Genomic DNA, 25,549 nt, shown 5'->3' with positions numbered 1-25,549 from the left:
AGCATAAATAGCCTGTTTCATGCAGAATTTGAAAGTGGATTGAGACTGAGCTTTTGCTGTTGAGACATCTAATAAACCATACATTGAAGGAAATTTCTAAATATCTCCATCTCTAAGAGTTATTCTCATTCCACCAGTTCATTACTAGACAATTATGCAAAAATAACAGAAAATTATTACAGGCAGATATGTAGTGAAGTAGGTGGCAGTTTGTTCATTCCATATACGTTTGGGTACTGTGGGTTTAGGGACGCGGGTGGCGCTGTGGGTTAAACCACAGAGCCTAGGACTTGCCGATCAGAAGGTCGGTGGTTCGAATCCCCACGACGGGGTGAGCTCCCGTTGCTTGGTCCCTGCTCCTGCCAACCTAGCAGTTTGGCCAATAAAGCGAGATGAGCGCCGCAACCCCAGAGTCGGCCACAAATGGACCTAATGGTCAGGGGTCCCTTTACCTTTACCTTTACTGTGGGTTTAGATGACAAAGTTTTCTTTCTCTCCCCTGCATAAAGCAGCAACTCCTAAGGAGTGTGTTCAGAGAGGGAGGGACTCTTTCCAGGCTATGGCAGTAAGAAAGTCAACTATTTTCCAGGGACGTCCCTGATTTAGAAAAGCACTCCTGTCCCAATTTTCCTTCTGCTTTCATTAGAGAAATGTTGGAAGGTATGGAGTTATCCAACCCCTGAGCCATTTGAAGGCAATCCTGTATAGGTAAGGTTGTTGTTGTTTTTTACTCTTTAATGCTCTGTTATGTTTTTATATATGTTGGAAGCTGTCCAGAGTGCTGGGGCAACCCAATAAGATGTGTGGGATATAAATAGTAAAATTATCATTATGGAAAAGATGTCCCTATTTCCATTGGAGAAATGTTGGAGGCTATGGGATCCCAAAACAGACTGTTTAGCCACAAGGTTGCTTGAAAAGGAAGCCAGTAGTGCCTTCCCCTCCTCCTTTGTTCCCCCTTGCCCACCATTCAAGGTGAGCTTTGAGAGCCATCAGTTATAAATAACATTTATTTTGTAGCTTTTATGGTCCCACAAGACTCTTTGCTGATCTTGAACTCAGCCAGCAACTGTCGGTGAAATGGTCTACATCAGCGGTTCCCAGTTCTACATGGACTTCCAGTGCTCTCTGCTACCCAAAAGAAGAGATTTCCTGGACCATTGTTTTTGTTAATAATGATGTTGGTTTTATTTATCACCCCTCCGCCTTCACCTTAAGGTCCCAGGGTGGGTCGCAACTCTTAAAAATACATTAAAAACAGTTTACACAACTTAACAATCACAAAAATTGAGCGGGTCCTAAAAATATAGCACGTCTCAGCTGTCAAAAGCCTGGGTAAGAAGCTGTATCATTCACTTTAAAACTATAAAGTGAAGACACCTATGGAGGGAGGAGATTCACTACTTTGGGGTTGCTACTAAGAATACTCTCCTAAGCCATCACCACCTTGAGCTTTTGAGGGCAGTTAGTCATCTGCTGATCTCTAAGGAAGGAGGCAGTCTTTTGGATATCTGGAGCCTAAATAGTTTAAAGCTTTAAACGCTAATGTGAGCACCTTGAATTGGCACCAGATGTGAACTGGCAACCAATTCAGCAATTTTAAAACATGAAGGATATGATATTTAAATGGAACCCCAGCCAGTAGTCTAGCTGCTGCATTTCAGATCTGTTGAAGTTTCTGAGTCATCTTCAAGGGCAGATTCAGCACACTGTAATAATCCAATCTGGAAGTTGGCAGAGTACAGTGGCCAAGTCATTTCTGTCCAAAAGGGGTCGTAGCTGGTGAACCAGCTGGACCTGGAAAAACAGTTTTGAATCCAGGAGTACGCTGAAGTCCTTGCTCCTGTAGCCTTAGCATTTACATTCTACCTAAGCTTCTAGCCAACTTCACGTCATGGATCTCATCCTGTCACGTACCCCCCCCCAAAAAAAAAAGCTGGAGAACTGATAATAGGCAGGTCCTACTGTTGGGCAGATTGAGGAAACTGCCTTCAGGCAACTGATTTGGGATGTCATGAAGTTATTTAATTTCTTGCTATTTGCTTTTTACTCTCAGGGGAGGAGAACTGTTTGTAGATTGTTTGTTATTTTCCTTAGGTGCTATGATAACTTTAGCCTTATTATTATGCATCTTGGCTAGTGGGTTGGGGGCAGGCATTTGCTGCTCTGCCTCAAGCATCAAAATTACTTGGGCTGGTCCTGGAACCATTATATTGCCTTGTACTACAAGTGAGAAACTTCTGTAGGGTTCAATGGCTGCTCCATATGTCCAAGAACTTGCAAATGCAAACTCAGAAGGGCCACCCACCTACCTCAGCAATGCACAGTACATTTATTTTGAACTCAGATGCAATGTCCAGAAGCTACTTCCAAACACAGTTGCAAACAGCATCCATCTTTGAGCTCTCTGTCTACATCTCAAGAGTTTATGCAGATGGAACCACCTGTGTCTATTACATTTCGGTGCATCAGCATCTTTGAATCAGAAGCCCCTTTCTATGATTTGACAACATGAATTTCATTTCTTGACTGTGCTGTTGCCCTTTAGTGCGCTGTTAACTCTTATGATGGTGGTCTTCATAATGAAGCCTTGATGGACATCATTAATAGGTCTTATATAATTACTGAATCACCCACCCAGATGGTCACAGGTTTTTATAGCATTCTATATACAATATACAATTTATTTTTGTACTTGGAATGCCTTTACAATTCGTTTCTGCATCCTCAGTTCTTTTTCCATAGATTCAGTTTTCACATATCTGCATTGCATTTACCAGATGGATTAAAAGGTATTAAAGAAAAGCCTTAAGGGATGTATTATTATCTCCATGCAAGGGAAAGTCGGCTGGTGTTAATGGGAGTTAGATGTCTATTGCCACATACAGGATGACAGTATACTCGCTGGAATGCAGATGGAAGGCTTTACATGTGGAAAACACACCTTCCTGTGCTCACAATGAACCTCTTTTTGTTTGGCAACTTGGCCAAAAGATTCTTAACTACTATTATTAAATAGGATTTAAGTCACGGGGACTTCCGAGAGCACTGCCTGCTGTTGACATGCTGGTTTGATTTAGAAGCATAATGCTACAAAACAGTTTATAGTTAGAGTACAGTAACACCCTATTTAAAAATAAATAAATTTAAGAGTATCCAATAAATGACCCTTATAGACAACTATTAAATTAAGGATTGGAGTGGAGGTTGATTGTGGGACGTGGAAGGTTATAAGAAAAGACACACATGGCAGAAGATTCCTTGCTCCCCATTGAAGTGTAGTGTTGAGCTGTGAGGTTTACATAGAACACTGCAGTGAAAATGAATTTTAAAAAATATCTGCGTGGTGCATACAGGACTGGAAATCATGTTTATGCAAGGAATGTGTTATGCACCTATGGTTGTGTTATGCAACAATGTGGGGATTTACTAAGGAAGCAACTATACTGAGTTAAATCACTGGTTTATGAAGCTCAGTACTGTTTGCAATAATTGGCAATAAACTTCCAGGATTTCAAACAGGAGTCTTACCCAACCCTTCCCAGTGATGCAGAGGGATTGAAACAGGGATCTTCTGTAGCAAAGCAGATGCTCTACCACTGAGCTATGGCCCCCTCCCCCAAATGATGCCCCTAGATTGTAAGAACATGAAAACGGTCATGCTGGATCCATTCTACTCTATCTTGTTTTGTATTTAAAAGATCCATCTAGTCTAGAATTTCAAAGCATTCCAGTTTTGTGGTTGTGCGCAGGGACCTCTCCCTCCCAGCTGCAGCAATGTGAGCACACCCACACCCACACCCACCCAAAGCTGGGCTTTCCCCAGAGCATCACCCAATGGAACATGTCAAGGGAAATATCCCTGTGCATGTGTGGAAGTGCTCTCTGCTTGTGCACAGAGGTGGATTCCAGCCTCTTGTTTCCTCTACCACTAGCCAAAGATGCCTCTGGGAGCTTATAAGCAACAACTGAAGGTTATGGTTGGCACGTCTGTTATCCAGTTAATTGCCTCCTCAAGGTGATTTTCCATAAATGAATTGCAAACATCATTTACCGAGTTAGGAACCTAGGTAGCTGCCTTATACCAAATCCATCAGTCAAGCATTGTCTACATGGAGACGGGAAGCTGCCATGTATGCCATCTTGAATACCTTGGAGGAAATGTGAAATATAAAAGCAAAAATAAGTAAATAAAACCACCTGCTACCTGGTCCTTCTAACTAGAGATACCAAGAATTGAACTTGGGACCTTCCACATGTGTAGTATATTCTCTACCACTAAACCATGGTGGTTCTCAGGGGTCAGAACTGTAGTTTCATAAATCTTTGGGGCATCAGTGGATCATTATTGTTACACATCCAAAGCTCACTTTATGCCTTAACAAGCAGCATAATTTTGCAAGAGCATCAGTCTATTTTTTATGAGGTTGGGGTTTTTTTTGTTCAAATAAAACTACTGAAGTAGATTTTAATGTGTAACAGTTGGATAGCTTGGATTATTATTCTATAAAGATTCAGTTTTGGTTTTTTTCTGTACATTAATAACAAATTTAATATAATATCACCACCTCTGTCATTCAAAATGTTTATTTCTGGTTTTAAGAACTTGGCACAGTATAATTAGGGTTAGAGAATGTGATGTCATTCAGATGTTGTTGGACTCAACCTCTCACCAACAACAACAACAACAATAGTAATAATAATATGCTGCCCATCTGACTGGGTTGCCCCAGCCAATTGTCAGGGGTGGTGGGAGTTGGAGTCCAACAGCTTATGATGGCCAGAGTTTCCTCATCCTTGTCTTAGCTACTATTTTGTACTTGGCTCTGGATGATGTCCCTTCGGGTTCTACCACCACCAACATATCTCCCACAATGCTTCAAAAATGATACAAAAACTTTAGCACATAATTATTATTTTTTTGACATAATTGTAGGACTTGCATTATGTCTTCTAGCCTCTGCAGTGAATAACATCTGTGGCATTCTACAGCCACAGGACAGTTTTCCTACATGGGGAAATACTTTATGTATATATTGTAACATGAAAAAGTGCACATGGCTCTATTTGTTCTCATGCTGCAGCACCAAAACTCATTGTGCAATGTCACATGTTTTAAGTGCTGTTTTCCTGCATGGAACTTTATCTCTGTTTTTGCAGCTCTCCAAATAAGTTACATTAATTTCTTGGCTCCAAAAATTATTTTGGGAGAATCAGAAATGTTTGTATCGGCAGTTCAGAGCCTATTTAAATACAGAAATCCATGTTTATTCTTTTTTTATTCTTATTATTACATGGTGAAAAACAGCAGGCAGAATTTGCTTGCAAATTGTCGCTTCAAGAAACAATTTTCTTTCCTTTCCCCTTGCATGAACAAGCTGGCCATGAAAGAGTTCCTATTCCCCAGAATAGGGATATAAAGACTACCTACCTGTTCCATTATTCACCTGGGAATAAAATATTTTCCAGATTGTATCCACATAATATTATGTTTCCCAATTTTATGCATGTTTATTTGAAAATATGCCTCATGGAGCTCATTGGGATTTACTCTTAAGTAAGTCTACGGGATTGCAACTATACAGCATGAGCCTATGCATGTTTACTCAGAAGAAAGTGCTATTGAGGTCATTAGGGCTTACTTCCAAATAAGTATACAATAGGATTCCTATGTCCCCCAGAATGGTAATTGTTGTGGTTACTATCAATATCATTAGAATACACTGGAGACTGATTTATGGGGTGGATTATGTGCATCCGCAATAAAGAAAAAAAATGAAATGCATTCATAGAGTTTCCACATACATTATTTCAGAAATCCTTATAGCAGCCATACATAGGTCAATATTAATTATCCCCATATTGCAGATTGGTGGAATCTGGGGCACCTAATGAGTTAATATCTGAGGTGAGATGTGAGTTGAGCCTGAAAGTCCCTGCTTCATAATAGCAAACTATTTTCACAGCAGCCATGACCATCCAATTAATACTAAAGGAACCAAATTAATACTAGTGATGATTATAATATATGCTAAACCATGACAGCAACAACAATCATTTATTTATTTTTGCATTTGTACCACACAGAGCACTCCGGAGCAGTAATGATAATCATTGTCCAGCACTGAGCACTTGGTAGCAATTATAATAAATGAATTGTAATATTTTCACATTTGCACAGCACCAAGCTCCCACAAGCAATGATGATGATGATAATAATAATAATAATAATGTTTGCATTTGTACAGCCCTGAGCACTGGGGACTAATAATACTAAGAGCAGCAATATTTGCACTTAAGCAGCAACAATAATATTTGTGCTGTACAAGGTACTTTGAAATAATATAATAAAATAATAAAATATAATAATAATAATAATAATAATAATAATAATAATAATAATAATAATAATAATAATAATAATTTTTGTCAGCTGTACAGCAGTGAACACTCGGTAGTAATATTACTAATAATATAGCAGTAATAGCATGATCGCGCCTGTACAGCCCCGAGCACCAGGGAATAATAATGACAATAAATAACGTTTCTTTGCATTTGCGCAGCCCCGAGCACAGCGAGCAGCGCAAGCGTGTCAGGCTACCTCCGCCCGCGCTCCTCCCCGCGGCGGAGGGCTGCCTGCCTCCTCTTCCCCCCGGGCTGCCCCTGCCCCGGGGCGCCTGCTCCTGGCCGTTGCGCTGGCTGCTGCGACCCTTGCGGTATGTGACTGCTTTTGGCAGCGAGCACATGAAGGATTTCATTGAGTGTGAAGACAGAGAGCAGAGACAGAAAGCAGAAGGAGGCGGCCGCTGCCTTTGTAGTCGGGGAGGAATGCGGAAATGTTGAAGCACTATGTCAAACTTTTTTGAAACGGGGTCAAGTCACATTCAGCCAGCGTGGGAAACGGAGGGGGAAAAAAAGTGGAGGCGAGGTGGGGGGAAACTCTTCTACTCCTGCTGCTGCTGCTACTCCCAGACTGAGCACAGACTGAGCACAGGAGCAGAGAGAGAGAGAAGCGGCGGCAGGAACAAGAGTGGCAGCAGGCAGGCAGCGTGGAGAGCTGGTGTAAGAGCCCCGCACTCTCGGGAGACTGATCGCAGCAAGGCTTTGATCAGCCCAAGAATAGTTAGCACAAGCCTCTCTCTCTCCTTCTTCTCCCCCCCCCCAAGGGAGGGGGGAGGAGGCGAGATCCTCTGTGCATTAAGGTGCAGCCTGCCCTACCGCTTGCAGGAAGATGCGAACTCAGAGCAGAGGCAGAGCCCCAGAGGAGACGCTGCGACTACCTGTGTGGCCCCGCCACGGTGCCTGCTGAGACCTGAGCCTGCAACCTCAGCCACCATCACCATGTGAACGCTTCGAATCCGGTTCGGTGCTGCTGCTTGGACCCATCATTCTTATGAGATGCTGATTATTTAAGGGAAAAAGAGGGGGAGGGAAACCTCTCCCCCATCTTTTCTTGTTTTCTTTTCTTTTTCATTCTTTCACCCCCTCCCTTTTTCCTTTTTTTTTTTTTTTTAAAGCCCAGCTCTCCTGGAGATCACTTTAGGTGGGAGTTTTCCTCTGAAGACCGAGGCAGTTCCAGAGCAATATCAGGTACTTTGGAAAGTGCCCATGTGCTCTTCTGGGTAGACCCTGTAACTTAATGCTCCACTAATTTCCTATTTAGGGGTGGGGGTGGAGAGAAAAGTGGGTGGGAGCAGGAATCTTTTCCTCCCCCCCCCCCGCCCCAAGATCTCGCTCTCCGCCTTTCAGACATTCCTTATTAATTTGCAGATTGTGCCGGATCGAGCCCACCCACCCATCCCGGAGAGGAAAAAAAAAACTTATTCTGCCTTTCTCCCATTGCGTGCATGCTGTATAAGGGAGCTGCTTTGGGGTGGTCCTCGAGCACGTTTTCTATGAAATGCCACGAAGGGCGGGTGTGAGTGCGCGCATGCATGGCTGTGGGTGGGTGAATGAGGACTCATGCGGGCATTATGGAGAGTCTTGATCCTGGTCTGAGTATTTTGGGGGGATGGGGGCTGCCCGCCCGCCCGGGGAGGCGTTGTTCTTGTGGAAATCGCTTACCACGCATACTCGGCCACCCCCACCCCTCCCGATTCCCCCAGTTAGGGGGGGGGGCGTTGCAGTGCGAAATGTTTAGGGAAGAAGGGCTCGCCCGCCTTTGCCGTGCAGTTGCAAGGCGGCCGGGCGAGCACGCAGGGCACCAGGCTCGCGCATGCATTCTTCATGTGACTTGGGAGGGGGGCAAGTTGCGATGTTAACCGCGCTCGAAAAGGAGCTCGGAGGGAGGAAAGTAACAACCCGCCCCCCCCCGACCCGCACCAGGATGTGAGTTTCTTATAAAAGACCGGTAACTTTCCACTGCCAACCGGCCCGTTTGCAGCCTCCGGTAGCGGCTTCTCGCGGAACCTCCCTTGCAGCGAGTCTTCTCCGGGGCTGCGGGCTCCCTCGCTTCAGGCTGGCAGGCAGGCGCGGCGGTGTAGCCGCAGTCCCCGCCCCCTGGCGACCCCCCACACGCAGCTCCCCCCCCCCCCGCTCTCCCCGCGCGCCCCGCGTTCCCGACCTCACACAGACACGCAGGCAGAGGCCGCCTGGTCGGTTGGGGGCGACCTCCATCCCAGAGGCACCCAGCGGCCCCGCCCTCCCCCGGGCCGTTCTCGCTTTCTATTGGCCGACGAGGCGCTTCCCTCAGAGGATCCTCTTCTTCGCTCGCTCGGGGGCACGTGGAGCTTTTCTCCTTCCCCTCCCCACCGGCCGCCTCTGCAGTCGCCACTTTTCGCTTTGCTGGGCACGCAGCGCTATTCGTTTTGTCCACCTCAGGTTTTTTTTTTAATTATTATTTTTAAAAATTGGTATATATATCTATATATGTGTGTGTTTGTGCGTGTCAGGATGCCGGGACCTCAATTTCAAGCCCAGCAGGGCATGGTGTGAAGGTAAACGAGGCAGCAGCCAACCTTGCTTGGAAGCTAAAGCAGTGTCCTCGATAGGAGGCAGCATGGAAAGCTCCGTGGTGGGAGGAAAAGTGGGATATAAATATAAATAAATAACTTGGGAATAACAGAGAGAGAGAGGCGTTTAACATGCACATGGGTACCTGTGCCTCACAATAAAATAGCCACAATACGCCAAAGGTTTATGGGATAGGTTGTCAAAATGTTACTGCTCAACAGACTTTTTTTTTCTTTCTTTGGCCTTCCCATCTGAAAATGGTGCAGGTGGTCATAGCAGTTACTTCCATAAATTGGGGGGGGGGGGTAATGTAAGCAGCCACTGTGATCTGCCTTTGCTAGATGGTACCTTGTTCACATGGCTGGACTTATTTCTCTGGGCAGTTACTAACTGGTTAGCTGGCCTCTATAATGCCTGAACTGGCTCAAGGAAGGCACAATGTGAAGTGTACACCTACCGTTTCAAATTTTAGCTCTTCTGCAGACAGTACTCAGTTATTCGTTGTTTCTGGCATATGCTTTAAAAATAATTTTCATATCTAAGTCTTGAGTTGGGGGTTTTTGTTTTTGTTTCTTGCATGTGTGATGGAGATGTAAAGTGTACTTTGGCAAGAATGTGCATTCAGGTTGAAAAAGGCTTCTGTTTTGCATCCACCTTAGAAACATGGATGCATTTAGACAAATAGCAAAATATAGGCTCAAAGGTGCTTTTACACATACCACATATGAGATTGCTCTAAGGCTGCCATAGAGCAGTTACTCTAAAATAACTGTTGTCATTGTTACTCAGATGTTTCCGAAGCTTGAGTAATAGAACTTAGCCAGAGGTCGAACATATGCGCGCGCACAGTTACATGGTCTTCGAAAGTCATATAATGCAATATGTTACTAAAAATGAAATTACACGCACATGTGAAATGCAAGAAAACTATTTTCACAGGGGTCCATAGCCCAGTGGTAGTGCACATGCTTTTTATGTGGAAAGTCCCAGAGTCAATCTCTGGCGTCTCAAGTTTTAAAAAGAGGTAGCAGGTGATGGGAAAGACTTCTGCTTGAGACTCTGGAAAGCTCCTGCCTGCCAAAGTAGACAATATTGGGCTAGTTGGACAAGTATTTTGAACTGGCATAAGGCAGCTTTGTATCCCCCAAACAGAAGTGATAAAGTAGGGCTAAAATATAATATGTCAAAATAAGAACTATATCACACAATTGAAGGTTTTAAAAAATTATGTCAAATAATTGCATATCAGAATAGAAATACAGTGTCTATAGTTACCACAGAAAAAGTCTTAATTTTGTATTGATCTGTTCTGGTCACCTGTGAAGACTAAAATTAGCATGCCATCCTCTTTACCACTATTTAAGCATTCCAAAGACCAGTTTTCAGAATAATACAGTTTTGTTCCCAACGCAATTTAAATCATGCTTGACTTCACTGCCAAGATGATGAGGAAGACAATTTATTTAATGTATGAATTGCTTCGCAAAGCAATTTACAACATAATGGAAATATATATGAAACAGATACATATATAAAAAGTTAAAACAATTGCATGTATGAAATCACACATACATACACATACATTTTAAAACAACAGAACATACATAAAATCAATTCAATACAGGTACCAACTTGGATAAAGATCTCAGTTATTTCAATAAATGCATTTATGCTGTGTGCTGGTTCTCATCCATGTGTGAGAATTGGTGAGTAAATGCAAATATGATTTTTCTACATAAATCCAACCTGAATGTGATTGTTTGGATAAAAAAGTTGGTGAAAATGATTAGTAATTTTCTACTAAGTGAGCTTTTGAAATATAGAGAATATAGAGTATGCCTTCTTATGCTGTTGCTAACAGGTAAATGACATATAGATGAGGTATAAGCCATGCTCCAGACAGAACTATTACTACTCATCAATATTGTACTGGGAAGAGAGAAGGAAAATGTTGAAGCAAACACCTAAACATGCGGGTATTTTATGGTAATCATCCTGTCTTGCTAAGTGTTTTTGTTCACATTGATCTTTATGTCAAGAGTAGACAGCAATTGGTAATTGTTACTTATCTCTTGTCTTTCTCGTATGGCTTCTTCCTTGCTGCTGAATGGTTACAGCCATTTGGGTATAAGACTTTCAGACATTGACACCACTAACGTTATCACAAACATCCGTAAGCAAAATATTGTGAGCACCAGAAAGAAACAATGTGGTTTCTCCAGAGATAATAGTTATCCCTACCACAAACCAGTATGTGAACAAGTCTAAAATGTGGGCACTGATAAGTGGCAACTGCCGTGCTGTTAGTGCAATGGGAGAACTACCCAATAATCTGGTTTATTCAGTTGAGTTCTCTCATGAGCCTATAGGTCCATTCTACAACATGTTACACCACTGTTACATACATTCTGTGCCTTACTGGAGTTCCATAAGGAGTCCTGAACTGCTGGTTACTTAAGGGCTCTATAACACAGCATGATAAGATATAAATATCCATCTTTATATGTTCTCTACTCATTTCACAATGCGTAGCATCTGCCTAGTTCTTAGAACTGTTTGCATCTTCATCTAGCTTCATATCAGTTAACATTGTTGTAGTTCTAATAGGTGTCAACAGCTACTAGCCATGATGACTATGTTCTGCATCCTCTGTCAGAGGCATCTTGCCTCTCAATACCAGTTGCTGAGAATAGAAGGTGGGCTGAGTGCTATTGCACTCATGTCTTATTTGCAGGCTTCCCACAGGCATCTGATGGGCCATTGTGAGAACAGAAAGCTGGACTAGATGAGCCATTGACTTGGTCTAGCAGGCTCTTCTTATGTTCTTAGTCTTAACCTTCCTTTACTTCACCAAGTTCCCTTTCATCTCATGGTACATGCTCTTAGCCTGGCCTTGTGAAAATTTAACATATGCCTCACCCTGCTCTGGAATATATTTTGAAAAAGTAGTTGAACTGGACATGGCGAGTTCCTCTTCTATGTTTCCGTCCCTTCCCAGTTTGTGACACTTGTAGCCCAATTCTGTGCATGTTTACTCAGCAGCATCCCACTGTTTTCATTAGAGTTAATTCTTAGATAAGGATATGTAGAATCACAGTTCTAGTTTTTCTCTTTCCCTTCTAGCACACTGATGACATCTCTATAGAACAGGGCATGTCCACATTATAAACTTGATCATTCTTATTTCCAAGAATTCTGGGAATTTTAGTTCAGTGAAGTTAGTGGAAGCCTAAAGACCTGTAACCAAAATCCTCAGAAGCTCATAAAATTACAATTCCCAGAATTGTTTTTGGTAGACCATGTGGCATTTACACAGTAGGTGTCTACATATCAACAAATGGAGGGTGGCAGGAGCTCCATATCATCAAAATTGGAAGGAATAATGAAACATTATCTATTCTGTTGATTAAAATAGAAGTGCCATGAATTTACTTGAAGCTAAAATCAGGACAGAGATATTTCTATGATATAAATTTGAGTGTTGTACCTAAAGTTCCAAAGAAGACACAGTTGATTTTAATTTGATCCTCCTAATCAGCTAAAATGTGCCATTTAGCTATTGGATAAGCTGCTGTGATGTCATGGACTCTTCATAAACCTTTGAATTGTTCAAGAAGTTGTCAGCAACAAAGTTCTGTCAGTTGAGCTTAAAATACGGGAAATGAAAGCCTACATTGGGGGGAAGGAAGACCACATCCATTACATGGAGGCAGAATCTTTTGGCAACTCATGGGTGCTAGGAGTGGAAGGTGAAAGGTGGGAAGGAAACAAAATGAGAAGAGAACCAATGATATAAGAAGGCAAAAAGTCAGAGAGCCCGGAAGGTAGGGTAGACTAGATGGAGGATGCAGAGGGTTGAGGGAAGGAGAAACTTGTGTGAAATACAGACTTGCGAAGTCGTACAATACTTAAAAAGAAAGCTGTGTATTTTAGCACAAATGACAAAGAAAAACAGATCTGCGAGGAAGGCTGTATGGAGAAAAGAGTGAAAACAAGATTAGAGGAAAGGTAGCTGAAGGACAAGGGACACACCAGTTAGTAGATCCAGAAGTAGATCTGGTAGGGAAGTGAAAGGCAGGGCCAGTGTTGGGAAAAACCAAGGGGAAAGCTTACCCAGGGTCTTAGAGGCTGGTGGGTTCTAAGAGTCCAGGAGCAAAACAGGAGAGGCAGATATACACTTGATGAAAAAAACTCAACTGCATAACCCAAGAACATTGGAAAAGTAATGTTAAAGTCTTGCTGTATATATTTTTCTAAGTTGTGGTTTTATTGCCATCCTTCATTAGCTTTGTCTAATTTGTCTCCCAAACCTGACTGCTTTGATTTCTGTTTTTTAATTTATTTGTAAAATGTTGGCCATTGTAATCTGTTGCCAACAGTCTGAGAATTGCTACATTAAAAATGAATGCAAATAATTGTTTTTCAAAATGGCTCCTTCATGATAAGATTAAGATTGGCTGTTATGAATAATATTTGATACTTGGTTATGCTTTGGTTAATCATTAGTATTGGAAAATAAAGGAAAGTTGTGATCTGTATGTAGGCAAATTTGTTGCTATTCATTGAAAGATTAATTTGCTGTAAAGAGGTAAAGGTACTCCTGCCTGTACGGGCCAGTCGTGTCCGGCTCTAGGGTTGTGCACCCATCTCACTTAAGAGGCCGGGGGCCAGCGCTGTCCAGAGACACTTCCGGGTCACGTGGCCAGCGTGACGAAGCTGCTCTGGCGAGCCAGCACCAGCGCAGCACACGGAAACGCTGTTTACCTTCCCGCTATACAGCGGTACCTATTTATCTACTTGCACTTAGGGGTGCTTTCGAACTGCTAGGTGGGCAGGAGCTGGGACCGAAAGACGGGAGCTCACCCCGCCACGGGGATTCGAACCGCCAACCATGCGATCGGCAAGCCCTAGGCACTGAGGTTTTACCCACAGCACCACCCGCGTCCCCTGCTGTAGCTAGTCATAATTAAGCATTGATCTTGCATAACAACTCTTAAATTAAGAGATAAGAGACTTGGCCTGCTATTGCCACATCTTTGCTGGATTACTTTGGTCAAGCAAAGTGACCTCTTGGTTTTCATTTTTCCTTCTCAATCTTAATTTGGTTGAGGGACGAAAAAGAACAGAAATCTATCTATTTGTACTACTATCTGGCTTCCATAATTTTACCATATTTTTTCATTTAGAAATGATACAGTCCTCATCCAAATATGCATTAACAAGTTTTGAAATGTATTTGTATAAAAAATATACCACATAATATATAAAAAAATCTCTTGAGTGGTTTACATAAAAACAATTTATTATTTTTTAGATGAATCCAGAGGAGTAATAAAAGTATTACTGAATGTTTATCATAATAGGGCAAGATACAGCATTAAAAGTCTTGCAGGCTGCAATGGGAATGTTAAACACTCTGCCATGATTAAATTTCTCCCACTTAAAGCAGTAAGATTTAACTGTGCTTAATGTTGCTTGGATTGTGCTCCATTTTTAGCCACAAATGATAAAATATTATTTTCAGTTTTCAATCCAATAAATGGAACTACAGCGATTATATATTACCTAATCTGAAAGAGCATAATATTAATGTAAAACTCAGGCTTTACTGGTACAGCCTTTTGTGAGTAGCTCACAAAATGGGATGAGGATTATATCAGCAATGAAAAATCAGTTGCATGATTCAGAAAATGAAACTTTATATCCGGCTAGTTAATAATGCACGTTCAGAATTTAAGTACTCATGGTCATTGTGAGCCATGTGTCCTAAAGATTTTGTCAAGTACTGCCAGCTGTGCAAGCAGTTACTGAAATGGTCTCAGACTAAAGCTCAGCCCAGCTCCTTTCTATTTAGTCTGAGTACATGTTGGTGGATCTGGACACTTGTCATGCATGTTATACCGACTTGCTGATTAGATTACATGGGTCTACCTGTGAAGATGTTTCAGAAACTTTAGCTGGCATGAGGCACTAGGCAGCTACCAATTTGTTTCTTAGCCCAATTTAAGGTGACGGTTTTGCCCTATAAAGCCCTAAAACACAGTATTCTGATTATCCCAGGAAGTGTCTTATTCCATGTGTTGTCCCTTGAGAATTGAAACCTGCAGATGGAGCCATCCAGGTTCTGTCCATTCTGGATGGTAGGTTGTATTTCACAAGAAACAGGTTTGTTTTCTTTTTTCTGTAGTGACCCTGGACCTGAATTCCAAGAGGTCTTTCTCTTTGTTTGTTAAAGGCTAGGTGGACTTTAAAAAAAAAATATTTCATCAAACCTTTGGGGTTTTAAGGGTACAGCTTGTGCTGTTGTTTTTCCTGGTGTATTAAATATATTTTTGTATATTTATTGCTGATTTGTGTTTGTGACTTGGCTTAGATGTAGCAGGAAACCCACATTTTGGTTTCAACTTCCAGGCATATAATAGGCAAACCATGGTTTAGTGGGTGCTTGCCTGTTTAATTTTCTATCTGGTCAGAACTTGGGAGGTGTCCATTGGGAAAGACAGCAACACAGGTTGGTTGTTGCAGCACCAGGATAGCTCCTAGTGAGCAACTCCTCCATCCAACAACGGTTGGAAGCAGCAGTCCACTCCATCTTAGCTAAGGGCTTATCAACACTTAAAATTTTGCCCCACGCTTTCCAGGCACAGGCCCACGCTTTAAAGCTCTGTGTCTAAGTACTCTTTTTTTTCACCCCAGAGCTTTCCTTGAAAAAAATCTGCTTGGACACGGAGTGTGTGAATAAAAGGTCATTGTCTTCTTGTGGAAAACAAGAGTCTTTTAAACGGCCAACTCTAGCATGAAGACAGACACTTCTCCTGCTTTCCATGGCCTCCCACTTGGCATGTTTCTTAATATAAGAATGTTTTTGAACCACCAAAAATATATTGCACCATTGGTCTTGTGTGATACAGTGGGGGGCACTTGGTTCCTCAGACCAGATGCTTTGGGGAGCTCTTTCAATGGGCACATGTTTATCAGGTTTAATGATCTGATCACCAACATCTGGCTTAGGAACTTTGTCTGGCTCCTTAGCTGGTAGCACTGTAGCCCCTGACTTGGTGTTTTGGTCATTGCTGGACAGTCCCCCTGAGGCAGAGCAGTGACTCTAACTGTGCTTTGTTGGTTGTCTGTGAATTCAGTTATAACAGCAGACCCCAGTTAGCCTTGAACTTGTAAATCATCGCTCCCCATCTAGATTTACCTGCGTGGAGGAGGTTAGAAACATTTTCTTCCATTTTCAGCTAACCATGGTTTATCTTTATGGAACCAGGAACTACTGCTTATCCAGACAAGCATGTTTAGTTGCCTCCTAGCCATGCAATACTTTCTGTGCCATTCAGCCAACCCACAGGTTTAGGGCAAGGACGGGAATTTCTCCCTAGCATAGCATTGTACAACATGGAAAAACTTTTTAAAAAACTTACTTGCAAGAGAACAATTTGTTAGCAGGCAGTTGCATCTGCTGAAGCACAGAAATATGTCTAGGATTCTTTATGTCTTCTATTATCAGATGAAGACCTAATGAGACACACATACCTCCCCAAACCTGCCTAACACTACCAGTTGTTTTAAATAACATGCCAGTTTCTTACTTGAGATCAGACAAGCAGGCACTCCTGACAGGGTGTTTTAATTGGTGCACCAAGACTGTGGAATAAATTCCTATGGAGATCTGTCAGGCTATCTCTCTTTTCATTTTTTTTTTTGCTATCTATGGAATACTTCTTTCTTTCAATGTGCCTTTGATTTGTGAGTTTTCTGCCATTTTTCTGCCATTTCTGCCATTTTTAATCTGCTGCTGCTTTACCTGCCATGTTTTTAATGATGGTTGTTTATTTCTGGAACCAGACTAAATTATTCTGAATGAACTGCAGAATGCACATTTCTTAATTTTTATAATAAAGTCCAAGTGTAACATTTAACTTAATTCAGTTCACAGAGCACAAATATTCTGTCCCCTTGATCTGCATCCCATTGCCTCTTGTAATTGCACTGTTTAAAGGGCTCATTTCACTTAAATGTGTGCAAGCCAGTTGTATTACATATGCCAACTAAATGTGCAGACAAAGTGTTTAATGGCAATATTCTATTATGGAAGCCGGTGGAGAGATACTCCTAATACTAATTATGTTCTCTTTGGTGATTGTTTTTTTTGTCCCTTAGATCTCATTAGCTCTACAAAGATAATGATTCCAAAGACTACCAGATAATTGCCACTGGCTAAGCAAGAAGGGTCACGTGGGCATTACTACAGTTCTGGAAGGGTGCAAGAACCATCCTGCAGGCTGCTCCATCTGTCAAAATATCTGGACACCCTGTTCCAATAACAACTAAGGACAGATTTGCACATAGGGAACAAGGGCAACAGCCACAGCACCTGAAACACCACAGGAAGAAACTGGGGAAGAAGGAAAGCGGTGTCACCATGGAGAAGGACAGCATGACCCTAGCTGATCAACAATATGAATGTGTAGCTGAGATTGGTGAAGGAGCCTATGGGAAGGTGTTCAAGGCCCGGGACCTGAAGAATGGTGGACGTTTTGTAGCACTGAAGAGGGTGCGGGTGCAGACAAGCGAAGAGGGGATGCCACTTTCCACCATACGTGAGGTGGCTGTATTGAAGCATCTGGAAACATTTGAGCATCCCAACGTGGTCAGGTGAGGAAGGTGCGGGGGGCGGTGGCAAGGCATATGGCCAACTGTATCCCAGTTACACAGTTTGGGTGTTCTGAGCATCATGTTTGGGGTATGTGGCTCGATTGAGCACTAGAATAGTTGTCTGAAATGAATTTGAAGTTTGCTCAAGTGTATGTTTTGCCAACCTGCCTAACCCACCTTTTCTTGAGCTCTGCCTCCCACGCATTCAAACATCCATCTCCAGAGGCATAGGTGTGTGACTTAAGTATTTGAGTGGATGGGCATGGAGCCACATGTAAGCTGTGGTCTTTTTCAGCACAAAAAAGGAAGAATAGAAAAAGAGAAGCTCTTTTGTCCTGGGTATTAGTTGTGCCTAGTAAAAGCTGGTGCTATTTTAGCGCTACTAAACACTGCCTATGTGGCAATAGGAATCTTTTATACTAGGCAGGACAATTCTGCAGTTTTAGAAAGCTCAGAATTTGTTCTTGGTTAAGTAGCTTTCTAATGCTTAAAATGTTAAAAGTAATATGTAAAATTCAAAATGAACATGTAAATAAAAATATTGAAGGTTGAAATCTTGCTCAGCTGCAACCTTAACTCAGGCCACCAAAATCTCTGCCTGATTTAAAAAAAAAACATTTCCAAAAGATGCTCAGACTTGCCCTTCATGTCTCAGTGTGCCTAAGGATCGGTCTAAAGCATACCTTAAAATCATGGTCGGTCATGGGATAGGTGGTGGTCTGGCAAGTATGTTGGATACAAGCCATCTAGTGAAACAGAACCTCAATTGATTGACAGATGGTATAGAACCCAGCTGTATGTGGCCTGGAAGTACATTACTTTTTAATTTTAAAAAATAAATTCATACTCCTTCCTTCTTCCCAAAGGAGCCATTGCTTGTTAGTCCACAGTGGTAGTCCCATTTCTGTCAGCAATTCTTGTCCTTCATCACTCTGAAGTTGGTTGATTGTGGGAGAAGTCAGAAAATAGAACTGACTTATTTTCATTATTGCTGCTCTGATACATGACAACTTTAGTTTAGTTTTGTTCAAAACAGTGCAAGGCTTCCTGTCAGCAACCAGACAGTCTTGTGTGCTCAAATCTACATTATTTTCATTGTGTTCTTGCTGGTAATTGTGATAGCTGGAGAACAGGACTCGTTGACCACTTTCATGGGTGTAGTCTCAGTACTTTTAATCATACATTTCTTCAGATGAGTAACATGTTAGATATGTGATAATGTGAGGTTCAAGTCTGAATGGTGATTAATCATAGAAAATCGTGCCCGTACATACCAAGAATCATAATAGAATTTGGAAAGAATCAGGCTTGGGAGTTTTTGTGACATCTAAGCAATTCTGAAGTATATAATTAATCCATAATAAATCTTCACATTGAGTGTCTTATTTTGGAATCCATTAAGATAAACAGTAACATTTGTGTTTACAAAGTAATTTTATATGTGCAAAGTCAAGTAGGTTTGAAAACCCCTATTTTCTGCCTTTTTTAGATGCAGTGAAAGATCTGTCTTGTCATTAGGAAGACTGGGTAAACTGTAGTTTGTTTAAGATGGTGGATGGGATTATTTTGTGCAAAATATAATTCCATCTCACCCAGTACTGCTGCTGATAAAACTCCATTGATTTCAGTAGAGTACAATCTAGTTAAAACCTGTTAATTATTACTCTCTGAGTGCAGTTTTCAACTAACTGTTCATCTACCTTATACTCATATATATTAAGCTTTTGTAGGAAGTTAAAAGTCTTGCTGAAATCCAAATACGATTAGCATCTTTTTCTACTAAACCACTTCTTTATTTAAATAAAGAAACTGTTTTGGTCTCATATGACTTCCTCCTAACAAACTCTGTTGGTTATTTGTAATACCATTTATTCTTGAGCTACCCAGAAACTGTAAAATTGACATATTTAAAGGCCTTGTACAGTGACTGCATACAATTTATTTATAGTAATACCTTTGAATCACCAAAAATATTATGGTGGCATAAAAAAAATAATTGAAACGTCTTAAAAAATAAAATCATAAAATACAAAATAAATGACCACCGCTCAATCAAATTAATATTGTAATAGTTTAGAAGGCTGAATGTTTATTTCTTCTAAAACAAAGTTTAGAAGGCCCATCATCTTAAAACTAATTGATTATGAGGCCTATTTGTGAGGAGGTATCTCAGGGTTGTATCATTAATCTTCAATAACAATAAAATAAAGAAGAGAAAACATATTGCAACAACTTGTGTCATTCTCTATTATCCTCTTTCTTCCATATCTTTAGATGAGGGTTTCCCAAACTTGGGTCTCCAGCTGTTATTTTGTACTACAGGTCCCATCATTCCTGGTCACTGGCCCTGCTAGCTAGGCATGATGGGAGTTGTAGTCAAAAAAACTGCTGGAGACCCAATTTTGGGCAACCCTGTTCGGATCATATAGCATAGTATCCAACTAAGTTTTGGGTGTTCTCTTATTTTAGATAACTTTATAATCCTCTTATTTTGTTATATATCTTTTAGATTTTAGCCATTAACTTAAATACCAGATTGCCCTTTCAAATAATCAAATGAGGCCTGAGTCTCCATGTCCTTGCCATAATCCTCAATCTGATGGCCCTGCTGGGGTGAAAGTGCTGCATCCCCAGGTCCCTGTGCACATCATGGAGCTTTGGACTACAGATGTTAACTACATCAACAAGATCACTTCACCAAGATAAAGCACAGAACGAACTCCCTCCCACGTTTTAATTCCTGGAAGAACCTCAGGTAGCAGGACTAATAAAGCTCTCTGCGCAGGATCTTGAAGAAATGCTCTTTCATATAGCTTTCCTAAATGCCAAACACTATCGTCTAGGTACGTGCAGAACATAAGCAGCCTTACGTAATCAATCTGACCCTAGAAACATTCGCAACAGAATCTGCAGTTTAGAGCACTATGAGCTCCCTTGGAAAGAATTGTCCGGGTGTAAATGTTCTGTGTTTCACCTTTCCCCTACATAGAAAACCAATCAGTCTTTTGTCTAAATGTCTGTTTGGCATACCATGGACATAAGCACATCTTACTGTGTTTTGTTTTTTAAGAATCTTGACATTTCAAATGTATTTAGTAAGATAAACTTAGTGTATCCAGCCCAGAGTTCAAATGAGAAGATGAAATGCTTAATTAGCCTTTATTGTGCACAGTAGATAAATCTGGCACAAATATGTCCACTAGTTATGTAAGTTACTGCTGCTCTGCTTGCGGAAAACATGAAGTATACGTAGACAAAGGAGAGACTTTGCCAGGAATAAATGACATATTGGATTCAGGAAATTCCTGTGTGTAAAATTAGGAGTATTTCCTGCTGTAATGCATCTGTAAGAATTCTTCTGATTATACTTGTTGCATTCAGCTCCATTAGCTTGCATATACTAGAATCTGCATTTATAGAATATGACTCAGAACTGGGATATTTTAAGCTAAATTGCTACATTTTCAATGGAGAATTTATTTGTTTGGACCATAGGTCATAACAAAAATTGTAATTTGCATTTCAATTAAATGTAGTCACTGAAAGTTTAAAGCGTTCGGTGTCTTCAAGTTCTATAGGCAGATAATACCTATGCTTGTAGTTTCCCCTCCACTTGATTATTGGAACTTTGTTTTCTCCTAGAAATATCGTGTTAAATGTTTTGAGGAGTTATTCTCTAAGCTTTGGGTACACAAAAAAGCCATACTAGAATGCAGTAATTTGAGCTCTGTGCTTGTTGCTTAGGAAGCAGCCCAAAATGCTGGTATATGTAGCTATTTCTAGTAAAATTAGTTATGTGTGATAGAAGCAGTGATTTCTAAGCTCACAAAAACACTCGGTGCACAATTTCTTTTTTGGAAAAACAACCTATCTTTTTATTTTTTTGTTTGTTAACTCCCAAGGCACCAATTTCGGAAAATTAGCTTCAGCTCCAAAATCATGAATCAGACTACATGATATATTGTATTACTAAAGATGTCTCCTAAAACATGGGAATACAACCTCTAGGGAGGCCAAAAAGTATTGCTCCTATTCTTTGTGCAACTTTAAAAAAAAAATGCCACAGGAGCTGAAGAAAATGGTTTTACAGAGGTCTTGCAAACCATATTGTTTCCTGTCAGGTGTGCCAACAACATGGTTGGACCTCTCCCATCCAATGATGGCCTCTCACTATCATCACCAACCACTTTCCACGTGGTGTGATGACCATACAGAAGTTTTCACAACCTGAAGCTGAAGGGAGTTGCAGTCTAAACCATCTGGAGGGTGCCAGGCTGACAAAGCTACCTTTGTCTGAATGATGACACAACTTCTCTCACTGTTCCTGTCAAGCCACACCAGACTTCTGAAATAGGTGGGCAGGTCTTGGCATACATACTGGTTAAAGTTTTGCGTTGAGGTTGGGTGTTGCTGGTGCCTGACAGGTTAATGTGCCAAACCCCTCAGGACTCAATAGGTACCATTCGTTTCTGTTTTAAATACATGAAATGATAACATACACCAAAAAAATTACCCAAAAAAGGGACTGTTCAGGAGGTGCACTCAAAATTGATGACCCTTGCGATGTAGATTGGCAGGGATTCTTGAAGACTCTGGTTTGATCCTTAGAGGATGTTCTGTGAAGAATCAGGCGCCAAACAATAAACAGAAAATTACATAAAGCATAATTGGAAGAGCACAGAAGACATGAAGATATGAAGATAAGTGTTTTCTCTGCCTCCCAAATATGTCTGTTTGTGTGTATTATTTATATATTTATGGAGAGCTAGAGCTCAAAGCAGTTGACATATAATTATCGCAACAACTCTGTATGGTCACCATAATTATTCCCTTACTGTAGACCATCTGAGGCTAAGTCTAAGAGACAGCAGCTGAGCTGACATTTGCACTAGGGACTTCCAAGCTCATCAGTTATATTCCTAACCAATATTTGACATCCCTTTTTAGATGGTAGTTAGCACACTTGCTGTATAGGGAAGAAGCTGACAATATTTCTTCTTTCTGTCTGGAGCCTTGATCAGAATATCTTGAATGCCATATATAGCTGCTGTGGAAGTCTAGTTAGTTGAACAGTGTAAACAAACAAACAAACAAACAAACAAACAAACAGAATAACATTATTGACCTCTTAAAATTTAGCCATGATGGCTCCTTCTGGGATTGCCTTTTGTCTTTTAACATTAGGAGAAAGACATTTCTTGTGAGCATCTTAAGTGGCATGGCTGTTTTTTGTCTGTCCCTTTAATTATCTTCTAACTAATGTCTGCATTTTGTGGTGTTCTCTTTTTTGAAGTTAATTGTTACTGTGGTAGGTTTTCCTACCCCTGCCTGCACAGCTGTTGAACTTTGAATTCCTTATGGTTGCTGTTGTAGCACACGTGGACTGATTTTTATGCCAATTCAGTGTTGTTCATAAGACCCCATAGCAAGGTTTCATTGTCATCTTGGACCCAAAGCAGTTCTTTCATGTGGTCTTGTGCCTTTTGAAGACAACTGCTTTCATACAGTCAACATTTCTTCCACATGTTAAATGGACAGCAGTGAGCATGGGCATTTATATTATAATGATAATTCTATTGGGTTGTATCTAATGTAGCAGTTGGTAAAATGTTCCATTAGTGCAAGGATTTATGCTTGCGCAAAGAAACTTTCTCCCCTACCTCAAGGATAGTTGTTGTGTCCTGCACACATGCAATAGCAGATGCCTGAATACATAGCTAGTTAACCCTATACTCCCTAAATAAGTTGCAACAAGGCAATGGGCCTCTTGGGCTTGATGTCCCAGCTCTGTCCCAGCTTCTGCCAACTTAGCAGTTTGAAAGCATGCCAGTGCAAATAGATAAATAGGTACCACTGTGGCAGGAAGGGTAAACGGCATTTCCGTGCTCTCAGGCTTCCATCACTGTGTCCCGTTGGCACCAGAAGCGGTTTAGTCATGCTGGCCACAAGACCCAGAAAGCTGTCTGTGGACAAACACCAGCTCCCTTGGCCCGAAAAAGAGATGAGCGCTGTACCCCATAGTTGCTTTTGACTGGACCTAATCGTCCAGGGGTCCTTTACCTTTACCTTTTGCCTGTATTACATTCCCATAACATATACAGGCAGTCCAGGACAGTAAATTCCTTGACATAGCCCAAGAAAGAGTAGCAAATCAGAGCCTTTTATCTTTTGGGGTTTAAGGGTATTTAGGATGGTCATTTACAGTAAAAGAAATTTGACACTGCTGTGTGCAGGAACATCTGTCTGTATCACTATAGGCCTGTAGTGCCTCCCAAATGGCTAGCAAGCTTTCTTAGAATTAAGAAGGATCATTACTCTTGGTGCATTTTTAGAACTCCGTTTGTCAGCAAAACATATGTGTGCTTTACTTTGTGTTCTCTACGTAAACTCTACACATTCTGATGCAATGATGAACAAGTGGTTTTAAAATATTATACATATGGGCTTAGAAAGGCACAAGAGTCATATGTAATTAATATATAGCGTTTTCCTGAACCGAAAGAAGACATTCCTTTGCTTAGATAAATTATTCAATAAATATGTTCCATATTATAATAGCAATAATGTTGTAATGAAATAAGCATTGGTAACATTTTGAAGTGCTATACATTTGAGCTGAAAAGCACTTGCTATTTATAGGAAAAAATGTTTTGTCAGTTTCCATGGAGAATGGTGTAGTGTGGTTTTAAGTTTTCCTCTGAGAAAAAGGTTTTAAAAGGAAATATTCATATGGCCAAAACTCAAAATGCTTCTCAATTAACGGCCATAGTTCCTGACTTACAATAAGTTTTTCATAAAAGTGGTAGACTGATATATTAGCTGCATACAAATAAATATAAATAACTACATTGATATTAAGATAATTTCTGCTGTAAAGCGTTTACAAGTGAATTGGTGCCAATGTCTTTATTGGTCCAGTTTGCATGTCAGGGTAAACCATAGTTAATTGTTATTTGCTGTTAACACACCTTTCAAGGCTGTTTTGTCTCCTCTTTGCTAGCGTGCAGAGGAAACAAAATACAGTCCCTTGCTTAGCATTACAAATGAACCAGAGATTGTGGTTTGTTTTGCTCCCAACAAACCATGATTAAGGCAAGAGCAAACCTTGGCTACAGATCCTGATTCTTTGGGAGTAAAAGCAACCAGAAGCCTGGTCCAGACATAATGCTAAGCCAAGGGTCATGGTTTATTTTCTCTGAGCATGAGCATAGTATAATAGAATTGTAGAGTTGGAAGGCATCCAAAGGTCATCTCGTCCAACTCCCCGAAATGCAAGAATTTCAGCTAGACCATATATGAAAGATGGCCGCCCAGCCTCTGTTTATAAACCTCAAAGCAAAGAGAGTCGTCCACCTCTCATGGGAGTCTGTAGGATGGAAACAAGTGACCAAGAGCTAGGGATTCACAGTAAACTATTAACTATGGTTTACCATTATATGAGAACAAGGCCAGTGAGACTTTTACATATATTAGTGTACTTGGCAACACACACATATTTTCCTGATTTTAAAAGAGATAAATATATATTTCCCAAATTATCATACACCATCTTATGTTGGACTGTCAGATCTGTGCCAAGTAACAGAAGACCACATTTTTATCATGCCACAGAAAGTATAATTCTGACAATTTCCAGGGACAGGACTTATCATGAGCCCTCTGCATGATAGTAAATGAACACGACCAGCTTGGTATGGGCTGGAAGTTGGATTTTAGGGCACCAGCCCTAAACCAGAAGGGACCTAATGTCAGTGGCAGAGCAGAAGCTTTGCACGCAGAAGTTACCAGGATCAATACCTGGCTTATTCAGATGTAGTAATCAGGTATCAGCTGATGGGGAAGAGACATCTGAGACCTCTGGGACCCCAAAGGGCTACTCCGAGTGGACAGTGGATTATTTTTCTTACAGTGAAGTGGTATATAAATTTTAATAAATAAA

General features: G+C 41.0%; 1 protein-coding gene across 4 annotated transcripts in view; it reads left to right on the top strand.

The window, feature by feature from the left end:
• Positions 1–6,442: 6,442 nt before the first annotated feature.
• Positions 6,443–25,549, top strand: part of CDK6 (cyclin dependent kinase 6) — a 110,160-nt gene continuing 91,053 nt past the window's right edge. The window contains exons 1-3 of one of the 4 annotated variants that reach the window (XM_083705126.1): positions 11,462–13,540; positions 13,909–15,117; positions 17,116–17,610. In XM_083705126.1, coding sequence (XP_083561252.1) covers positions 17,378–17,610 — 233 coding nt within the window. In that variant the 5' untranslated portion in view covers positions 11,462–13,540; positions 13,909–15,117; positions 17,116–17,377. Of the gene's footprint in view, positions 7,591–8,577; positions 8,937–11,461; positions 13,541–13,908; positions 15,118–17,115; positions 17,611–25,549 lie in introns of those variants that run through there. The other 3 variants (XM_083705123.1, XM_083705125.1, XM_083705124.1) reach the window with 3 other exon arrangements.

This window comes from Podarcis gaigeae (genome assembly GCF_964106915.1).
Source record: "Podarcis gaigeae genome assembly, chromosome: 12".
NCBI classification, from domain to species: domain Eukaryota; kingdom Metazoa; phylum Chordata; class Lepidosauria; order Squamata; family Lacertidae; genus Podarcis; species Podarcis gaigeae.
The sequence above is the reverse complement of the archived record's forward strand: the minus strand, read 5'-3'. Positions and strand labels throughout refer to the sequence as shown.